Here is a 19,515-nt window from a genome sequence, read left to right as displayed (position 1 = left end):
TCGCAATTTAAAACTGCAATATAACAAATGAATATGACACAAAATATGTTAGCAAGTATTGTTGTTGCATAGGAAGAATGTTTATAACAGTGCTTTGCAAGATTTTGTATGTGAATGGGCATAGCGAAATAAACTTCAATTGCCAAGTCTAAAGTTCCTTTAATATTTATAAACACAATATCTTGTTTGATTGTGGCGATGTTACTGGAATGCATAAGCTTGTGTTAAACGCATCTATATGAAAAATTTCATTGTGCCGCGACCTTTAAGGTCTTTTTACATAAGTCGATCATTGATGTTCAACCATCAATTGCGTAAAAATTTTGGTTGAACAGTAAAAAAAATCCATCAGAAAATCAATTCGTTTAAAAGTGCTCCTAGCAGTTTTTACCGCGCTGGCATCGTTATGTCGTTTGCCGTACAAATTTCATTTATTTATTTATTAATGTTTCGTAAACACACACTTTTGTTTACATTACAAAAAAAGTCGTTAGGTTTTTTTAATAACCAATTCACTAAACAAATTCGAGCTCCAGGCCAGGTTCAATGTTAACGGTAGTCGCTTTATCCATTGCATTGCTAACATCCTCCCCTTCCTCAACCTCTAAGTTCTCTTCTCTCACCTTTTTCGATTTGGACTTATCTTTCGTCGCAAAGCCTAGTATACCTAGTGCGCTGCCGCGTCGAGAAGATTGTCCTAACTGCTCGAATCAGGAATCCACCAGCACATGCCATCGCGCCAATAGCTCACCTTTAGCCAAATCGCGTACATCCGTCCAATGCCCCACCTCTTCAGGTCCGGACGAGTTTAATCCTAAACTAAACCAGCCGACCATTTCATTTTTCTTCATATTACGTTTCGCATATACGGAAACCATAAGCGTCACATCGTTCAACTGGAAAAGTGCCACCTAAAACAAGCAAAGTTGCATTTTTTAATGTTCCTTAAAACTGTGTCCATGTCAAGTAGTTATCTATGTATTTATATAAGACTTACTTGAAAGACGAAGGTCTCCTTAAAAAGCGGATGTGGTTGGCCTCGTCGCGTCGATGTTTTCGCTCTCGATATCTCTTGTCCTATGCTACTTACTAAACATAACTTAACATATGTGTCGGGTGCCTTATTCATTGATAAACTACGAAAATGGCTACCCTTTACAATTTCTACTGTTAAACGTCCCGTAACACCATTGTAACCTAAACCTAAAAGCAATTCCGGCACACCTCCATGTTGCATCGAGGTGGTCGAGCCTGCGCTGTCTGATCTAGCCAGACTTAATAAATCGCTATTAGAGCCCAGTATCTGTAATATATTTTTAGGTTTTAGAAAGCAATTTAATTTGGAAAATTTTTAAAGCTACATAAGTTACAATACTTACAGAAGATGTACTTCTAGGCTCTAGCGGTAGCCACAAATTTGTCTCCAATTCCAAATCTATTGTAGCAAAACTAACGTACGCCTCACCGATGAGTCGTTCTTTTCGCAAACGTTCGCAGCCATAAATTCGTACACGCAGGCCCATATTATTAACTTCTTCAGGATTCACCCGATGCAGTAGAAAACTTTCCATGTATTGTGGATTTTCGCCAGCACGAATTTTGGTCTTGTGTTTTTGCTTCTTATTTGGCAACATAAGAAGGCGAACCTGACAAAAAGGCAGAGTAACACTGATTAGAAAGAATAACACTGATAAGTAGAAGGTCGAGCAGTTTTAAAAAGAGTAAAGTTTTTCCGACTTTCCAATTTAAAGGCTTATTTAGTCAAGAGTTAGCCTTAGACTTGAGATCGAACGACATGCATTAGAAATCTGAGGTGCAGAAGTTTTGAAGACAAATGTCAGGGATGAAGACTTCTGCTCTAACTCCGTGGAGTTTTGAGGTGCTTAATAGACTTGGAAAATTTCTGCGGTGGGCATGCCTGTCGTAAGAGGAGACTAAAATCCACAAGTGTGAACTAAGCTAATTTGTGCTTAAACATCCTACTGCGCAAATGCGTCTGGTGTGAGGAAAGACTTTATTTTGCCCTTGTTCACATCTAGACCTCTCCTCATCCCGTCCTGAGAAAGGACCAAGCAATTGCTCAATGTCAATTTATTCTTCGCCGATATATAGTGAATCGTTCATTCCGTCATGAGGGCACCGGTTTTCAAAGCTTATAGCGTTTTCTTTTCTGAAATAAATTGTTGCCTAAGTAAATGGTAAAGCCTTAATAGAGTTACTCCTACCCCAGAAAATTTTCAACATTTACAGTGCATACAAAGAACATTTCAACTCACCATATTCACTCATATTAACAGAGTATATGTGGAACTTAAGAGCAATTGAGAGTTTCACAGAGTTGCACTGCCACACCGCCATTTTATACAGAGTAAAAGTGTAATGCTTTTGCGTTGCGAGCAGGCAACAATTTTCACAAAAGAACGAAATACCCCGTAAAGGCGTTGCCTGTTTTTTAGAAGAGAACAACCCTTGCGTGGCGTACTAAAAGCGTAACACTTTAGCCAGAAAAGAAAACGCTAATAGTTATCCGCCAAAATATTCGGTAGAAATTTCTGGCATTATTCCATGCACAATGCGTTTCTCTTCACATCACTATAACGCTTATAACTTCGCACGTTGCTGTCACCATAACCTCTCAGTGCGCAATTGTGAAGGGCGAGTGGAGTAATCACCACCTCTCACGGACTAGTTCTTAGCGGAAAAATTTGCCTTGTGTCTTTTCGTACAATTTCTTTTATGCACAGAGTTTTGTGCATGCCTTGGCTATCTTTTGTTCCGTGTCGGCCTCGTAGATTGCGAACATCACTGACACTGCTGCTATGCCTGCCGTCGATGACGATATGATCAATTTGGCTTCGTGATCTTTGTTCAGAAGATAGCAATGTAGCTTGGTGTAACTTTTTATGCTGTTTTAGCCTCTTTCAAATCACAAAACCCATATTGTGACTTAGTTTCGCTCTTCGTTTCTTATGAATACTAAGGTTGACGTCGCAATGTCTTATTTCCCCGTCCATCGAGGTTGATATGGCGTTGACGTCAGTTTCTGCCTTCACGGGGACATCAACCAGCCTGGCATCGGCACCGCCCTTCGAATGATTTCGGTTATTAGAGCCATTACCTCAAATTCTAAAATTTACTTTTGTTACTTTTTCGCAATGGAAGGGGTTCATTTTGCGGATCCCAGGCCTATTCAAAGCAAAGAGAATCTTTAGGCCGAGAAAGTACTAAACTAACCTGCGTATGCGTCGTTTGGCCATTGCCCAGTGTTGGCAGTCCCCTAGCCTGCATTACATGCACTGTCATCTTACGCATTGGTGCATCATATAGCAGTGAGATCTCTATACTACCACTTTTGCCATAAAACTGATTTTGTACAGAAGTATCATCCGACTTAATGGAACGCAAGTCACTGGTATCGAAAAGTGGTTCCTAGAAACACAGAGAGGAAAGTTAATAAGTTTTGGTATATGGAACAATAAATATGATCTGACACTGTGTATTCTCAGTCACATGACTGTGGCTGAAAAGTGGTTGAAGATCAATATCGTGTAAATCGCCGTTTAAAATAATCCTTATTTATTGTTGCAATCACAGACCCAATCCTCACGTTCCAATGAAGCATGATCCAGATACGGATGGCAATTTAACATGCGAATGCAACAACAAATTGATCCATATGGATCACGCTTCATCGGAACGCAACAAATAACTGCTCTTCTCACATCAAAGCAATAAGCTGCGACAATATAAATCAATGTATCCGTGATTTGTGCTACTTTTTTCTGACTGCTGTAGCAGGGAAATGACGGATTCACAGATTCATTTCATCGCAGTGCCGAGCGCTGTGATTTATTCTGTAATTGTAATTATTGGTAAGCATTACTGTAAACGAGATGCAGGTGCCGTCGCAGTCAGCCAGTGAGAAAGATTTCTTCTAAGCTGGCGCTGTGATTCACTGTGATCCTTAAGTCGCTGTAATAAAATCACAGGCAAATGAGTAATAGTACTCTGCATAACAGTATACCTAATTACCACCAATACACTTACATCTTCATTATTATTACTGTTACTGCTGTTATTATTATTATTGCTATGCAAATCAGGCACATCATCTAAACTGTCTTGACGAACAGGAGTTGTTATCTTTTGATATCTACTGCTACTGCTGTTGCTGCTGGTTTTTAATAAATCAGCCCGATTGTCAATACGCGACTCCTTCAATGAGGATGAAGCGCTACATTCGCTCGATTTATTCGTACCGCCACCGTTGCTATGAAAACTTTCTGAAATTCATAAAAAGTATTTAGATAAAAAAAATTTATTTAAAGTTAATTTATTTTTTTAAATGCCTACCCTTTCTCTCACCAGTCAATATACCCATATGACTGTCAACGGACGCTTTTTCCGAATCATTTGAACTACATTCACTGTGCGAGGACGGAACACCAACTTTGCCACGTTCTGCTATTTCCAATGGATCTTTTGAAGAATCGAAGCGTGGCGTTATCGTAACACGTTGCAATTCATTTGGTGTGTAATTGAAGCTCTGTTGTGGATTTGGCGGTGACGGTGGTTGATACTGTGACGATTGTTGGTGTACACCGTAGCTATTAAAATGACCATTTGCGGAAAAATTGCGTGATTGCTGAAAACGTAAGCGACGTAATATGTCTTCTTCGGAGTCGGAGCTTGTATTATCATAACGGCGCTTACGTGCTAAATTTGGAAAATTGAAGAAGATTTATCAAAAATGTATTTATATTGTAACGAACTTAGGGGAATTTCGCTTATTCCAAATCTTCTGCTAACGTTCGAATCGCTAAACTGTTGAATAAGTAACTCTAATATTCAATAATGCAAAAATGTACTTTATTAGACTACTTGAAAGTACTTCACAATAAAACTTAACTTCACAACCAATAGCATGCTTAAATCAATCTAATTGCTGACTACTCAGCTTGTGCTGCTTTTATACTCTCTGCCTAAAATGTCTAGACGTTTCTTCTTCTATAATTTTCTTCTTGGTTACCAGCTACATGCGTGTGTATTTGTAGTTTATAGCCTCTCGCATAGCCATATGCGTGTGTGTATGTGAGTACTACTTCGACCGATGACTACATCAGTGTGTGAGTTATCTCTTCGTTGCCTTATATATATGTGGGTAAATGATGATTAATGTGTTTTTGTAGCTTGCTTTAATGTTTTTGTTGTTGTTTATTTACGCTTAGAGCGTAATTTCGTCACAATATATTTAGATTAAACTCAATAAAAGCAGTTGAAGTGTTCCTTAAGTTTTTTCCTCTTAAAAATGTGATTAAAATGAGTATATTTTCTTAATCGTCAGAGAGGCTGGCAGACTTGTGTATCTAATAGATTTGATTTGCTTAGGTGATAAAGTTGACAACAGTGCTGTCTATATTATCCATTGAGATTTCATAGGCCCTCTCTGCCTAAATGAATTCATTTGAATGAAGCTATTTCTAATGGAAGTATAAACATTTTGATTTGCGTTGGTTTCAGAAAGTTATTTAGCGATGATTGTTGGTGTTGTTGTAGCGATAAAGGCACTCTCCGAGGTTTTGGCGAGTGTTATCGATGTTTATGGTCCTTTAACGTATGCGCCTTCAAGGCCATCCCCCACCCCTACTTTTATGAGACACCAAAGCCTTGGCAGCTTAAGAAAGTAGGTGAGGTTGACATCCCATTTAAGGAGTTGAGCTACATAACCCCTCTAATCAATTGAGTATTCTAGTCGGCTCTTACGACAGGCATACCTGCCGCGGTCATATTCGAAGCCCCCTAACCCGCTGAGGTGATATTTTGCAGCTGTTCAATCGACTTACATAGTTGTATGTACATATGTATGTGTGTAAGTCATCATTCGTAAATTGATTCTTTTGAGTTGAATGAATGGTTAACAAACAAGAATTGGTGCAGCATGGCGTATGAGTAATTTTTACAGCGAACAGAAACTAGCAGTCAGGGTTGCCGCTAATTTAAATTTTCAGTAACCAGAATTTTCCAAAAAAGTTACCAAAAGTGGAAAATGGTAACCAAACCGAAAAAACTTGCGTTTTTGCTGGCAGCATTGATATTTATTTTATTTTAGCGTACATATAACGTAAACAAAGTACACAGTTAGAAACAAATTAAGAATTAATTTTTTTACATAAAATTTGATAAGACAAAAACATAAAATCATGTTATTACACGTGCTGTGTGTATGAGTATGAAAAATAATTCTTTTAAATTAGATGTAATTACGTACCTAAATGTGTAATGAGATCAAAAGCAAATGCAATTACAAATAATAATAAATACATTCGATTAAAAATAATTTTTAGCCGACCATACGTAATTCTTTTCATTTCCTTTTGGACACCACTCTATTGATAGCATTATTCTGTTTATAGTTTTAACATCTAGATTGTTTCTTAACTTCGTTTTAATTAAAGCTAAATCAGAAAACTTTCTTTCTGCCGCCGCTGAACTATGTGGTAATGACAATAACTTCATTACAAATCGCATACGATTCTTAAAGCAGGTCTCCCAATCCCATTCTTTTAACATGAAACTTTTTCCCAAAAAAACGATTATATAACCAGCGATGACAAGAATTTGGCCAAGATCGATGCTTATATTTGCTATAACGAATATCTACAGATGGCGGTGTGCCGCTTTACATAGACGCTACATCATCGAATTTTAAATCAAATTTCCCTTAATATATCAAAATCACTCTACATGCTACTCGTTGCAAAATAAAGCTCGAAAACATAATTGATAGGTATCAAAGTGGACAGTTTAAACGGTAACCAAAATAGGCAAGCGGTAACCACGGAACCAAATGAAATTTCGGTAACCAAATTTGGTAACAAGTGATCAAAAACGGCAACAATTCTTCATATTATTTATTTTCAATGTTGAAAGAAAAAACCTCTACGAATTTTGCCACTTAACTATGCAAACCAACCTCAAAACTATTTTCAAAATATGTAATTCGAAATTTGAGAAAACTGTACGAAAATTTCGGACTTTTTTTGGAGTGCTCTGATTTTCTTTGAGTATGCAGTTTTGTGGCCCAATATATTTTAGTCCGACAAAGTAGAAGTTATAGACTCATTTTGTGCTGTTGATTTTCCGACAGAAAAAGTTATAGGTCTTCCAAAACTCGCATAGATTTTTAAGAATTTTTTCCGAAAGGTGTTTCAGATTTTCTACATAAAAAAGAAATATTTACATTTTATATAGAGGACAATCTTGTATTTTCGAATTTTTTCGGTAGCAGTTTTCATAATTGGTTTGCAACTACAAAATTTATCGACAATTTTTCTTAAAACATCGAAAATGAGAAAAGAACTTATTGTACGAAATTTGATTTAAAAAAATTGCCCTTCCTACTATTTTTTCTATTCGCTGACGTAATTTAAAAAAAATTATTATTATGCTCTAGCTCTAAACCAGAAATTTTGATCACTATGTAGTTACGGATTTCATTGCAGGTTTTTTTGTCAACTCAAAAAAATCCATTTAAGAAAAATGATAGCCCATAGACCACTTGCAAATGTCCGACCAACATTTGCTGAGAGGTGATCAAATTTTCTTTTGTTTTTATACTCAGCTGAGCAGAGCTCACAGAGTATATTAACTTTGTTCGCATAACGGTAATCCGTAACGGCATAAACTAATCGAGATAGATATAGACTTCTATATATCAAAATGATCTGGGTGAAAAAAGAAATTTATTTAGCCATGTTCGTCCGTCTGTAAACACGATAACTTGAGTAAATTTTGAGGTATCTTAATGAAATTTGGTATGTAGGTTCCTGGGCGCTCATCTCAGTTCGCTATTTAAAATGAACGAAATCGGACTACAACCACGCCCACTTTTTCGATATCGAAAATTTCGAAAAACAGAAAAAAACTGTAATTCATTACCAAAGACGGATAAAGCGATGAAACTTGGTAGGTGGGTTGACCTTATGACGCCAAATAGAAAATTGGAAAAATTTTGGACAATGGGCATGGCACCGCCTACTTTTAAAAGAAGGTAATTTAAAAGTTTTGCAATCTGTAACTTGGCATTCGTTGAAGATATCATGATGAAATTTGGTAGGCACGTTACTCCTATTACTATATGTGCGCTAAATAAAAATAAGCGAAATCGGATGACGAACACGCCCACTTTAAAAAAAAAAATTTTTTTAAGTCAAATTTTAACAAAAAATTTAATATCTTTACAGAATAAAAATAAATTGTGTCAACATTCGACGCAGTAATGATATGGTGCAATAAAATACAAAGATAAAAGAAAATTTCAAAATGGGCGTAACTCCGCCCTTTTTTATTTAATTCGTCTAGAATACTTTTAATGCCATAAGTCGAACTAAAATTTACCAATCCTTCTTAAATTTGGTAGGGGCATAGATTCTATGACGGTAACTGTTTTCTGTGAAAATGGGCGAAATCGGTGGAAGCCCCGCCCAGTTTTTATACACAGTCCACCGTCTGTCCTTCCGCTCGGCCGTTAACACGATAACTTGCGCAAAAAACGATATATCTTAACTAAACTTAGTTCACGTACTTATCTGAAGTCACTTTATCTTGGTATAAAATATGGCCGAAATTCGACTATGACCACGCCCACTTTTCCGATATCGAGAATTACGAAAAATGAAAAAAATGCCATAATTCTGTACCAAATATAAAAAAAGAGATGAAGCATGGTAATTGGATTGGCTTTTTGACGCAAAATATAACTTTAGAAAAAACTTGTAAAATGGGTGGGACACCTACCATATTAAGTAGAAGAAAATGAAAAAGTTCTGCAGTGCGAAATCAAAAGCCCTTGGAATCTTGGCAGGAATTCTGTTCATGGTATGACATATATAAATAAATTATCGGTACCCGGCATTAGATGTTCTGGGTCACCCTGGTCAACATTTTGGTCGATATTTCGAAAACGCCTTCATATATACAACTAAGGGCTACTCCCTTTTAAAACCCTCATTAATACTCTTAATTTGATACCCATATCGCACAAACATATTCTAGAGTCACCCCTGGTCCACCCTTATTGCGATATCTCGAAAAGGCGTCCACCTATAGAACTAAGGCCCACTACATTTTAAATAATCTTTAACACCTTTCATTTGATATACATGTCACACAAACACATTCCAGGGTTACCCTAGGTTCATTTTGCTAAATTGTGATTTTCCCTTATTTTGTCTCCAAAGCTCTCAGCTGAGTATGTAATGTTCGGTTACACCCGAACTTAGCCGTCCTTACTTGTTATCCTTCGAAATACAATCGGGTTTGTTTTTTATTGTTACTGGGTTATTTGACATGCGATTATTGACATTCATGTGCGTCATTTTGGTCTTGAGAAGCTATTTGATTTATTTTCTGAGTTATTTGAGCTATGAAGTCGTTTTTACAAAGATTTGTCTGCTAAACGAGTTTCAGCTCCATTTAGCATGTTTCGCGCTTCACCACTTTTTAAAATCAAAGGTCTAAAATTCAGGTACAAGAACAATATCAAGAACAATTTTGAAAACTTTCGTGTGTCCGAATAAAAAAATAAGGAATTGATTGTTGTAACTCTAATTCATGGTGCAATGACCAGGCGAAGTAAATAAAAAAGACAGAAGATGTACGCTATCTGAAACGGTAGGGATGTATTTTCAACGGCCATAAGAGGGTGACATTTTTAACCGCTTTGAAAAAATAGGAGTAGAAAATGAATACCTTGCTATGAAAGCCATAAAAGAAACTGTTTTTTCGGCATATCACTGACACCTAACGACAATCCAAAAGGAGATACAACGGCCCAGTTCGAGCTTACATTACTTTTAGCTACGAATACAAATTGAAAATTCAATTTGGCCACTTTAACTTTGATGAGCAGTAAAATTTAATGGATGCGGCGAAAGTAAACTGACCTCAACTTCAACTACAGTTGAAACTTTCATTGAAAAACCGGGCATAAAAGGGAGAAGTGTTATCCATATATAGTATGTAAGTATAAAAGTTATTTAGTTGAACTTTACTGCCTTTTGCGGCACTTTGGGGTTCGATGAAATATTTTGCAGTCACACTTGGAAGTGAACGTAATACTTTAAAAGTGTCCCTAAAAATCTATTGAAATTTTCATCTGCTCTGTTTATCTGTCGTTGAGAGTCGGAAGTAAAATATATGCTCTTCTATTATACTATACAAACTTGATCAGAAGATCCCCAAAAAACTCATGACAGCAACATTGAGTCACAATTGTTTGTATATTTAGAATACCATTGTTTCGGCGAAGTTTTTATATAAATAAGGCATAATACGACAATTTTGGTGTCCTTGTTGTAGGAATGACAAAAACATTCCTCGAAAGTCTTTACTAGCGCTACACAGGGGAAAATCCTTGGTTGGATATGACGTGAATACAAAAAGTTTTTTTTAACAAAGATGCATATATATTGAAAACATCAACAATATGGGTGGAAAAGTTTAGCACGCCTCAGTTATGGAAGCCAAAACCAACAGTTAAATCCAGTAAAAGACCATCTATACTCACTTAATAGTTTATGTGAAAAAAATAGTAAAAATGGCATATTTTACTCCTGAAAAATGCAAAAAACAATATTTTTTCGGAGACAGCATTGGCGAAAAACTTTTATATAGCCGAATGACAGGAAAAAAGAGAATTTAGAGCATGGCAAAACTATACAAGGTGGCAGCATTGGACAGCTGATTTGTACTTTTTTTATTTGAATTGATACATCAACTTCCGGCGCAGTACGATTTTGACATAAGTCCATGGAATTTACAAAAACAGCTGGTTATTCCACCATTTTAAATTTTGAAGTTTTGTTCCTTCAAATGTATGTCAATTTTAAATTTTTTTAAGAAAATGCATTTGCTTATTTTTGATTCACATGACCTATTGGATTGCCATATCAATTTGGTAGTGATAGTTAATTGTAAAGTACATACTCAGAACAAATGCTATTTGCAAGGATTAGGCATATATTCCGGGCATGCTTAACCAACGAACCGATATCATTTCGTTACGATAATTAACGTTAATAAACGAAACAAAGTCATTTCGTAACGAAATGATATCGGTTCGTTGGTTAAGCATGCCTGATATATTCCAACAAAATTTATTAGACCAATAGAACGCCCCTCAAAGACACGCTAACACAAAAAGTAGTAAAATAAATTGGAATGCAGTTTCTTAGATATTACTTATTGAACCTTACGTTCATAGATACATATATGCAGGTCTTAAGGAATTGCTATAATGTGTTATTTATATTATTTACTTATGCGTCTGTATACATGCACATACATATGTACTATACTCACACTTACACATTTTTTGTGTATATTTTGATGCGATTATCTTTTCATCGCAACAATTTAGACCGTGACGAGCATGAAAGCACCATTTACGATGTACATAAAGAAAAAATAAAAACATCAAAGCAACGACACCGAAAAGTGCACCCAAAACTGTCGTTAGCTCAACGGATCCTAGAAGAAAAAAAGAAGAAAAATTTAAAATAGTGTAAGTAAGATATATCAGGAATACACATACATACAAACATATTTAATAAAGCATTAATGGAAAAAGTGAAAACCAAAGTAAAAGTCCTTGAAAATTAAAGCTTTTGAGGTAATTTCTGTGAAAGGATATACATATGTACATATATGTGCGCCGGTAGACTTAAACGTACAAATGTATGTTAATACATTTTTATATCTATATATAAATTTGTCAAAGCACTATGTTATAGTGCATTTTTCGACATGTACTCACTTCCAAACTGCTTGTTTAACATAACAAACAAACAAAATATTAACCAGACAATTCCGCGTTCAAAAAGTTCGGCTATCACTTCAAATACTAACAATTAACTGTTCTAACTAATATACCGTTCACCGATTTCAGCTGTGAACATTTTTTTAATAATGGATTTTCTCATAAATAAAGTAAAAGCAAAGCGGCGTTTGAATACATACATATGTACATAAATATATCCAAGTTTATATGTATTTTCATATTACTATTGTCACGGATATTAGCATTGCTAAGTTATACCATCACTAAGGCGATGCTAAGGCCACGATAAGCAGTATTTATGTCAATAATCAAATCATGTATAGACATATATAAGGCAGCCGAAAGATGTCACACACAGATGCATTTACTTATACGCCTATGTATGCGTGAGAGACTGTAAACTACAAACATTTACATCAATAATTCAATCATTATTTATCTACATAAACGAATAAATAATTGCGTCTACACATATGTACGTATACGGGCAGCGGAGCGGCAATGCACAAACACATGCATATATCTTATCTGAGTTGTCACAAGAGAGAGCAATAATTTGTGCACGTAGTTGTGGCTGTCGATTTTGTAGCCGAAACTAACTAGTAAGTTCTGGAAATCGAAGAGCCTAGAAGTATGCAGCGTAAACTATGTATAAAAGCGGGTCAGGCGAGTAAGAAGTGATTCAGTTGATTTGAACCGTCAAGCAGTTCGATTAAGCGCTATCTAGCGAGCTATAGCAGTATTATTTTGAATAGTAGAGTTTCATTTGAGCTATCAATCACTTTGGTTGTTAAGCAAAGTATAAATGTTATTGTGAAGTATTTTAATAAAGGCCATTTTTCCATTATTCAATATTGGAGTTATTTATTCAACAGTTTAGCGATACGAACTTAGCAGAGGGTTGCAAATAAAAGGAAATTCGTTACAATTGGTGTCAGAAGAGGAATTGTTGAATAAATACCAGAGGACAACAAGGACATGGCAAAGTTCAGTGAATTGAAGATCCAGCAATTAAAGAAGGAGTTGGAGAGCCGTGCATTGAATACAAGCGGCGTTAAACACGAACTTCAGGCACGGCTAAGAGAGGCAATGGAAGCAGAAAGAATTGACGTGGAAGAGTATGTCTTTCATCTTGATGGCGATGAGACAACAAAATTGGAGGAGAAAAACGAAACATCGCAGACGGTTACCAGCACAGACTTGAACATGATATTGGCTGCAATATCTGCACAAACATCGACAGTAGCATCAACGTCATCGCAATTGGCATCCCAACTGGAAGCGCAAGAGGCACGTATAACAGAAATGTCATCACAAATATCCACAAATATGCCATCACAATTGGAATCGCAGGAGACACGCATAACTTCGAAGATTGAAGCACAAGAAACGCGTATGTCAGAAATGTCGACACAGATTACATCCAAGGTGGAAACACAGCTCGAAGAACAGAGGACATATATGGCATCCCAACTGGAAGAGCAGAAGACATATATGGCATCCCAACTGGAATCACAGGAGGCACGTATTTCAGAAATGACGTCGCAAGTGTCATCTCAATTTGAAGATCAAAAGACATATATGGCATCTCAATTGGAAGCGCAAGAGGCACGTATATCTGAAATGTCGGCAGAAATTTTGGAACAGGTATCATCAAAACTGGAAGCGCAGGATGCAAAAATGGCTCAATTTCAGGCAGAAGTAGATGAATTAAAAGGTCGTATGGAGCAGTTGCAACTTAATCGGCCGGCTGCTTCAGCGAGTAATACGAAGGTAAAAACTCCATCTTTTGACGGCTCTGTTCCTTTCCAGGTCTTCAAGCTACAGTTTGAGAAGATCGCAGCAGTGAACAACTGGAATGCGGAAGATAAAGTTGCTGCACTGTTCGTCGCATTGAAGGGGCCAGCAGCCGAAATCCTACAGACGATTCCCGAAGGAGAGCGGAACAATTATTAAGCATTGATGGCTGCTGTAGAACGACGTTATGGAAGCGAGCATAGAAAACAGATATTCCAAATTGAGTTGCAAAACCGCTACCAAAAAGCAAATGAGACATTGCAGGAGTTTGCTTCAGATGTTGAAAGGTTGGCTCATCTCGCAAATGCGGACGCACCCGTGGTATACACCGAGAGGGTAAAAATCCAGAGTTTTATAAATGGCATACCAGACGTGGAAACGAAGCGAGCTACATACGCAAGCCCAAAACTAACATTTGGTGAAACGGTATCACATGCATTGACTCAGGAAACGGCCTCACTATTGAGTAAACCAGCATACAAAGCTCATCGTGTGGAAGTGGACAAACCAGATTGGGTAGACACAATTTTGGAAGCACTGAAGGGATCACAGCAGAAAAATGCCGGAGTTATTAAATGCTTCAAATGCGGGAAGTCCGGTCACATTGCACGTCATTGCGATCTTGGTCCTAATAGTTCCAACAATGTGGGTGGCCGTAAACGCAAAACTGGAGGAGATGAGCAAGAGCGAGTAAGAGGTAGAGATCGAACCAGCTATTGAATGCCCGGTGATATCCGTGTTGCAAATTGGTAGAAAATCGAGCAGCCTTACCGTCAGAGGGAATGTGGATGGTAAAGAACATGTACTGACTGTAGATACGGGCGCATCTCATTCCTTGATTCGATCTGATTTGGTCTACAAGAGAGTAAAGTCATTACCTGGAGCGAGGTTGCGTACGGTCACTGGCGAGTATAACCAAGTCCGGGGAGAAGTGATCTGTGAAGTCTTAATTGGGAAGGTCATGGTTTTACACAAATTCGTTGTGGCGGGGATTGTTGATGAAGTTATATTGGGAGTGGATTTCTTGGTTGACCATGACATCAAGATCGATATGCAGAGAAGGGTGATGCATTATGAGAACCAAGATGTGCCACTTAACTTCAGTTTGGAAAAAGGGTTCAGCAGTAAGCTAGTGCTGGTGGAGGAGATTCGACAGAGACCACGAAAGTCAAGGAAAGTAGATCGAGCAAAGGTTGATGGATCGAATGGGCCAAATAAACCGAAATTAAAAGTACCTGCGAGAAAAAGACCGGCATCGACAAAACCTAATGGACGCACTAAGATGACTAAAAGAATTTTCCAGAAAGAATGCAAGGATGGTTTCAAGCCAGCGCACACTTCTGTTGAGAAACGTCGGAACGATACTGAGTATGTGAAGCCAATCCGTCAAGAACAAGCTCTACAAAGTAGTTCTTCATTGGCCAAGCAACAGAGTGCGAGAGAACGATCCAGAATAATGAGTAGTAAGATGGAACACAGGTACGACAAGGAAAATAATTCGGAAGGTTTCCGGGAGGGAGATTTGGTACTGCTATACAACCCTCACCGGCGGAAAGGTGTTCCATCCAAATATCGGTGCAGTTGGGAAGGCCCGTACAGAGTTCTGAAGACGATCAGTGATGTCATCTACCGTATACAAGAAATTGGGAAATCACGAAATAGAAGAGTGTTACATTTGGCAATGCTAGCAGCGTTTAGATCGAAAGATTTGTCTGATCGGGACGATCAGACTTAAGTGGAGGGCAGTGTCACGGATATTAACATCGCTAAGTTATACCATCACTAAGGCGATGCTAAAGCCACGATAAGCAGTATTTACGTCAATAATCAAATCATGTATACACATATATAAGGCAGCCGAAAGATGTCACACACAGATGCATTTACTTATACGCCTATGCATGCGCGAGAGACTGTAAACTACAAACATTTACATCAATAATTCAATCATTATGTATCTACATAAACGAATAAATAATTGCGTCTACACATATGTACGTATACGAGCAGCGGAGCGGCAATGCACAAACACATGCATATATCTTATCTGAGTTGTCACAAGAGGGAGCAATAATTTGTGCACGTAGTTGTGGCTGGCGATTTTGTAGCCGAAACTAACTAGTAAGTTCTGGAAATCGAAGAGCCTAGAAGTATGCAGCGTAAACTATAAAAGCGGGGCAGGTGAGTAAGAAGTGATTCAGTTGATTTGAACCGTCAAGCAGTTCGATTAAGCGCTATCTAGCGAGCTATAGTAGTATTATTTTGAATAGTAGAGTTTCATTTGAGCTATCAATCACTTTGGTTGTTAAGCAAAGTATAAGTGTTATTGTGAAGTATTTTAATAAAGGCCATTTTTCCATTATTCAATATTGGAGTTATTTATTCAACAGTTTAGCGATACGAACTTAGCAGAGGGTTGCAAATAAAAGGATTTGCAGGAAATTCGTTACACTATACAAGAAAAAATCGAATTAAATGACGTGCTTGTGTAAATACAATGAATCAAATGTCGCATAAATATATTTTAACTGTAGTATGTAATGTAGCAAACTTCTGCTGACACTACGTACTCATTCAGTCTATGTGAGGTCCTCACGGACCGACCAGTTCAACCTATATAATGAGCGTTTAAGTTACTAAGATAGTTGAACTCAGCAGTAAAATACAGAACATAGATTTTTTGATGTGTAAACAAGTTTGCTTACGGTATGCAGGACTCCTGAATATAAGCGTAAGATGCAAATGTAAGCGTAAAATATAAGTGAGAGCGTCAGCGTCAGCGTAAGCATAGACTTTGTAAGTGGTATGCTATATGGGGGATATATGTATGTACATATGTAGAATGTAAATGCAGGCGTACTGTGTAATATTGGTATTTCTACTGTACTAGATAATGTATTAGTGTGTGGTATTGTTGGTCTGCTGTATGGAGTAATAAAGAATGAGAGCATAAGTGTAGTCACTAAACTTCAACTAACCTAGGAATAAGGTTTGTATGTGGTATAGTTGACATGAGCGAAATCACACAGTAGCTCAAGGAAAGCCCGTCACCTACATACATATCACTTAAAGTCTCTGATTAAATATACAATTTTTTTGTATGCAAGTGCAAGCAGAGATATATACACTGCTGCTTTGATGGAAATAAATAGACAGGAGCAAACATGAGCAAATGCGTGATTTTTATTACTGATAAATAAAGTGTTTGCTAAAACAAAGCAATTGGTTAGGTATTCAAGTTTAAGTTGAGATATGTTTTTTTAGAGTTTTGTTGGTTGTATTTGGTTATTTATATCAAGTAGTAAAGTGCAAACGAAACAAAGTAATAATAATAAAAATTACATTAAATTAATAAAAAAATAAAAAAAACATTAAATAAAATAAGTGTAAATTAAATTAAATAAGTTGAATAAAAATAAAAAAAACCTGAACTAAAACAAAAATAATAAAGTGGAAAAAAATTTTATAAAATTAAATTAAATTAGCAAAATAAATAAAAAAATTAAATAAAATTTAAATAAATTAAATTAAATCGATTATTAATATATGAGTTATCAGTTTTTTATCGGAGAATTTTGGATTAATCATTAAAAAGTTATCGGTATTATCAATATGTTATCGATTTCTTATTTTTTTGTTATAAAAATTTATCGATATATTATCGAAAAGTCATGAATTTACTATCGGACTTTTACCAGTCTGTTATCGGTATCTTATCGATTTATTAACGACGACTCATTAGCTTTTTATGATACAGATACCTGTACCCTTCTATGTTAACCTGATAAGCAACCAATAAGAAGCCGATGACTCGGCAATAACAAGCCGATTGCAAACCGACAAGTCGACGATAATAAACTTATTATGAAACCATGTGGGTTTTTACCAATAACAAGTCGACGCAGCTCTTCTTAAAAATCTCGAAACTATTTGTGTCTGGTAACGTTACCATATTTTGGGTTAACTTCAAGCCGTAGTTAAGTTAAAAACATTAGTTTTCTAGACGTACAGCTGTAAGTGTACACATCGAAATTCAAGAGTACTTGGTACTCACCCTTTTTTTCTTTATCTCTAAACACGACGTTCGCCATTATTTGTCATTTAACTAACTAGGCGATTTTGCATACGAGGTTGCGCCAATCGTCACTATTTCGTGGTAACTGACAGAAAGGAGCACCATGGAAGATCATTTCTTCATGAATACGGGTATTTGTAGAAACAGTTTCTAAGCTACTAGAGCCACTTTGCCCACTTGCATTCCCAGACATAGCCAGCGAAATTTTTGGGCATTGACAATTCGTTGTACACTCATACCTGAATAAAGCTCCTAATTAATCTTCCTTCGATATTCACCTTTGGTTTCAACAAAGGCACCAATCTTTACTAACTAATACTAATATAACAATTTATGAAATTTTGCAAAAAAAAATTAATTGATTACCTAGACCAATAAAATTTGATATATAGATCCTATAAATCCTTATGTCTCGATTTAAAAAGTGAGCGGCAGCATCCATTCATTTCGGGATCATTTTGATACAATGCTGGATAATTTCGGTACTATTTCTATCAAAATTTTTAATTGTTTTCGGGATAATTTCGGGGCCGTTTTCGTGATTTTTCGGAACATGTTCGGAATTATTTTAGAATTAGTTTGGCACCATTTAGGAATCATCTCGGGATTATTTCGCTATAAATTCGAGAGAGCTTCGGGACTGTTTCGTCATTGTATTCGGGAAATTTTAGAATCATTTTGAAATTTAGAACTATTTCAGGATGGTTATCGGGATATTATTCTACCATTACCCAACAATTTTGAGAAAAATTCTGAATGAACTCACAAGCTTTCGGGTAAAATTGAAAATGAATTCACAATGGGTCGGGATTATTTATGCGTGAGTTTTTGGATCGTTTCGGGACTCATTCAAAATAATTTCGGGGAAATTTTATTATAATTTCAGGACTATCTCTGTATCACTCCGACATGCCCTTCGAGATATTTCGGTTTTGCTTCCACGACCAGATAAATATTATTTGAGATCATTTTCTATTGAAAAATTATACTAAGTCATGAACTTTTTAAATCAGGACGAAATGTCGATTCCATCTCAGATCCGTTTAGGGTACTGGATTCGATCCCATGATAGTGGTTCCATGCAATTTCCTTCACTCACTTTTTGCTGTAATCTATGTACTGCTGCGTTTTAAAGGTTGTAACTTTATCTAATTTTTAATAAAAAAGTTTACTTTTACTTCGTAACAATGGTTCGGGGTCCACCCTGCAATATTCCAATTGGTGGAAAACCCCATGGTTCTAATGAACGATGCTATAAAAAGAATTTTCGACACTTACTGCAAAGATAGTATGGTAGATATGAACTAGAAAAGTGAATACGAGAAAATAGTTAAGAATAGTACTATGCTTTCGTATTAAAAAGTTTGTGGATAAACCTTCAATAATCCAATTATTCGGTGACCATTTGGAATGATTTCGAGATAATTTCAGGGCTAACTTCGCTTTTCAATCAGAGCCAAAAAGTGTTATTAGGTAAGTCGACTCATAGATTTACCGAAAACTCATAGGATATGTACACTAATGTTGGCCGATCCCGTGATTTTTGAGGAACAATGTTATCTGTGATTGTGACCTCTCAGTCACAGCGGCTTTTAACCGTGACTGTGACTGAAAAAAAAAACAAATACCACGCTAACAGGAGTCAGTTTTGGTGATTCTATACGACAGCATGACACTGCTAATACGCGTCCAAAAATATCGAGAGAGATCTCAAAAGACGCGTATTGACCTCGACAACAATAATCCGAAGGCGGAAAATAAAAATGTTTGCTTTGTAAAGAGATATTTGCGAAAGAAATTGAAA

General features: G+C 36.5%; 1 protein-coding gene across 1 annotated transcript in view; it reads right to left on the bottom strand.

Annotated features, from left to right (window-relative positions):
* Positions 1 to 404: 404 nt before the first annotated feature.
* Syt14 (Synaptotagmin 14) overlaps positions 405 to 19,515 on the bottom strand; it is a 49,711-nt gene continuing 30,600 nt past the window's right edge. Inside the window, exons 3-9 of the mRNA XM_067760768.1 lie at positions 11,368 to 11,529; positions 4,354 to 4,716; positions 4,048 to 4,283; positions 3,235 to 3,429; positions 1,380 to 1,646; positions 998 to 1,303; positions 405 to 911 (exon numbers count right to left, since the gene is read on the bottom strand). Coding sequence (XP_067616869.1) covers positions 711 to 911; positions 998 to 1,303; positions 1,380 to 1,646; positions 3,235 to 3,429; positions 4,048 to 4,283; positions 4,354 to 4,716; positions 11,368 to 11,529 — 1,730 coding nt within the window. The 3' untranslated portion in view covers positions 405 to 710. The remainder of the gene's footprint in view (positions 912 to 997; positions 1,304 to 1,379; positions 1,647 to 3,234; positions 3,430 to 4,047; positions 4,284 to 4,353; positions 4,717 to 11,367; positions 11,530 to 19,515) is intronic.

This window comes from Eurosta solidaginis, chromosome 1 (genome assembly GCF_040869045.1).
Source record: "Eurosta solidaginis isolate ZX-2024a chromosome 1, ASM4086904v1, whole genome shotgun sequence".
NCBI lineage: Eukaryota > Metazoa > Arthropoda > Insecta > Diptera > Tephritidae > Eurosta > Eurosta solidaginis.
This window is presented reverse-complemented; position numbering and strand designations above follow the sequence as displayed.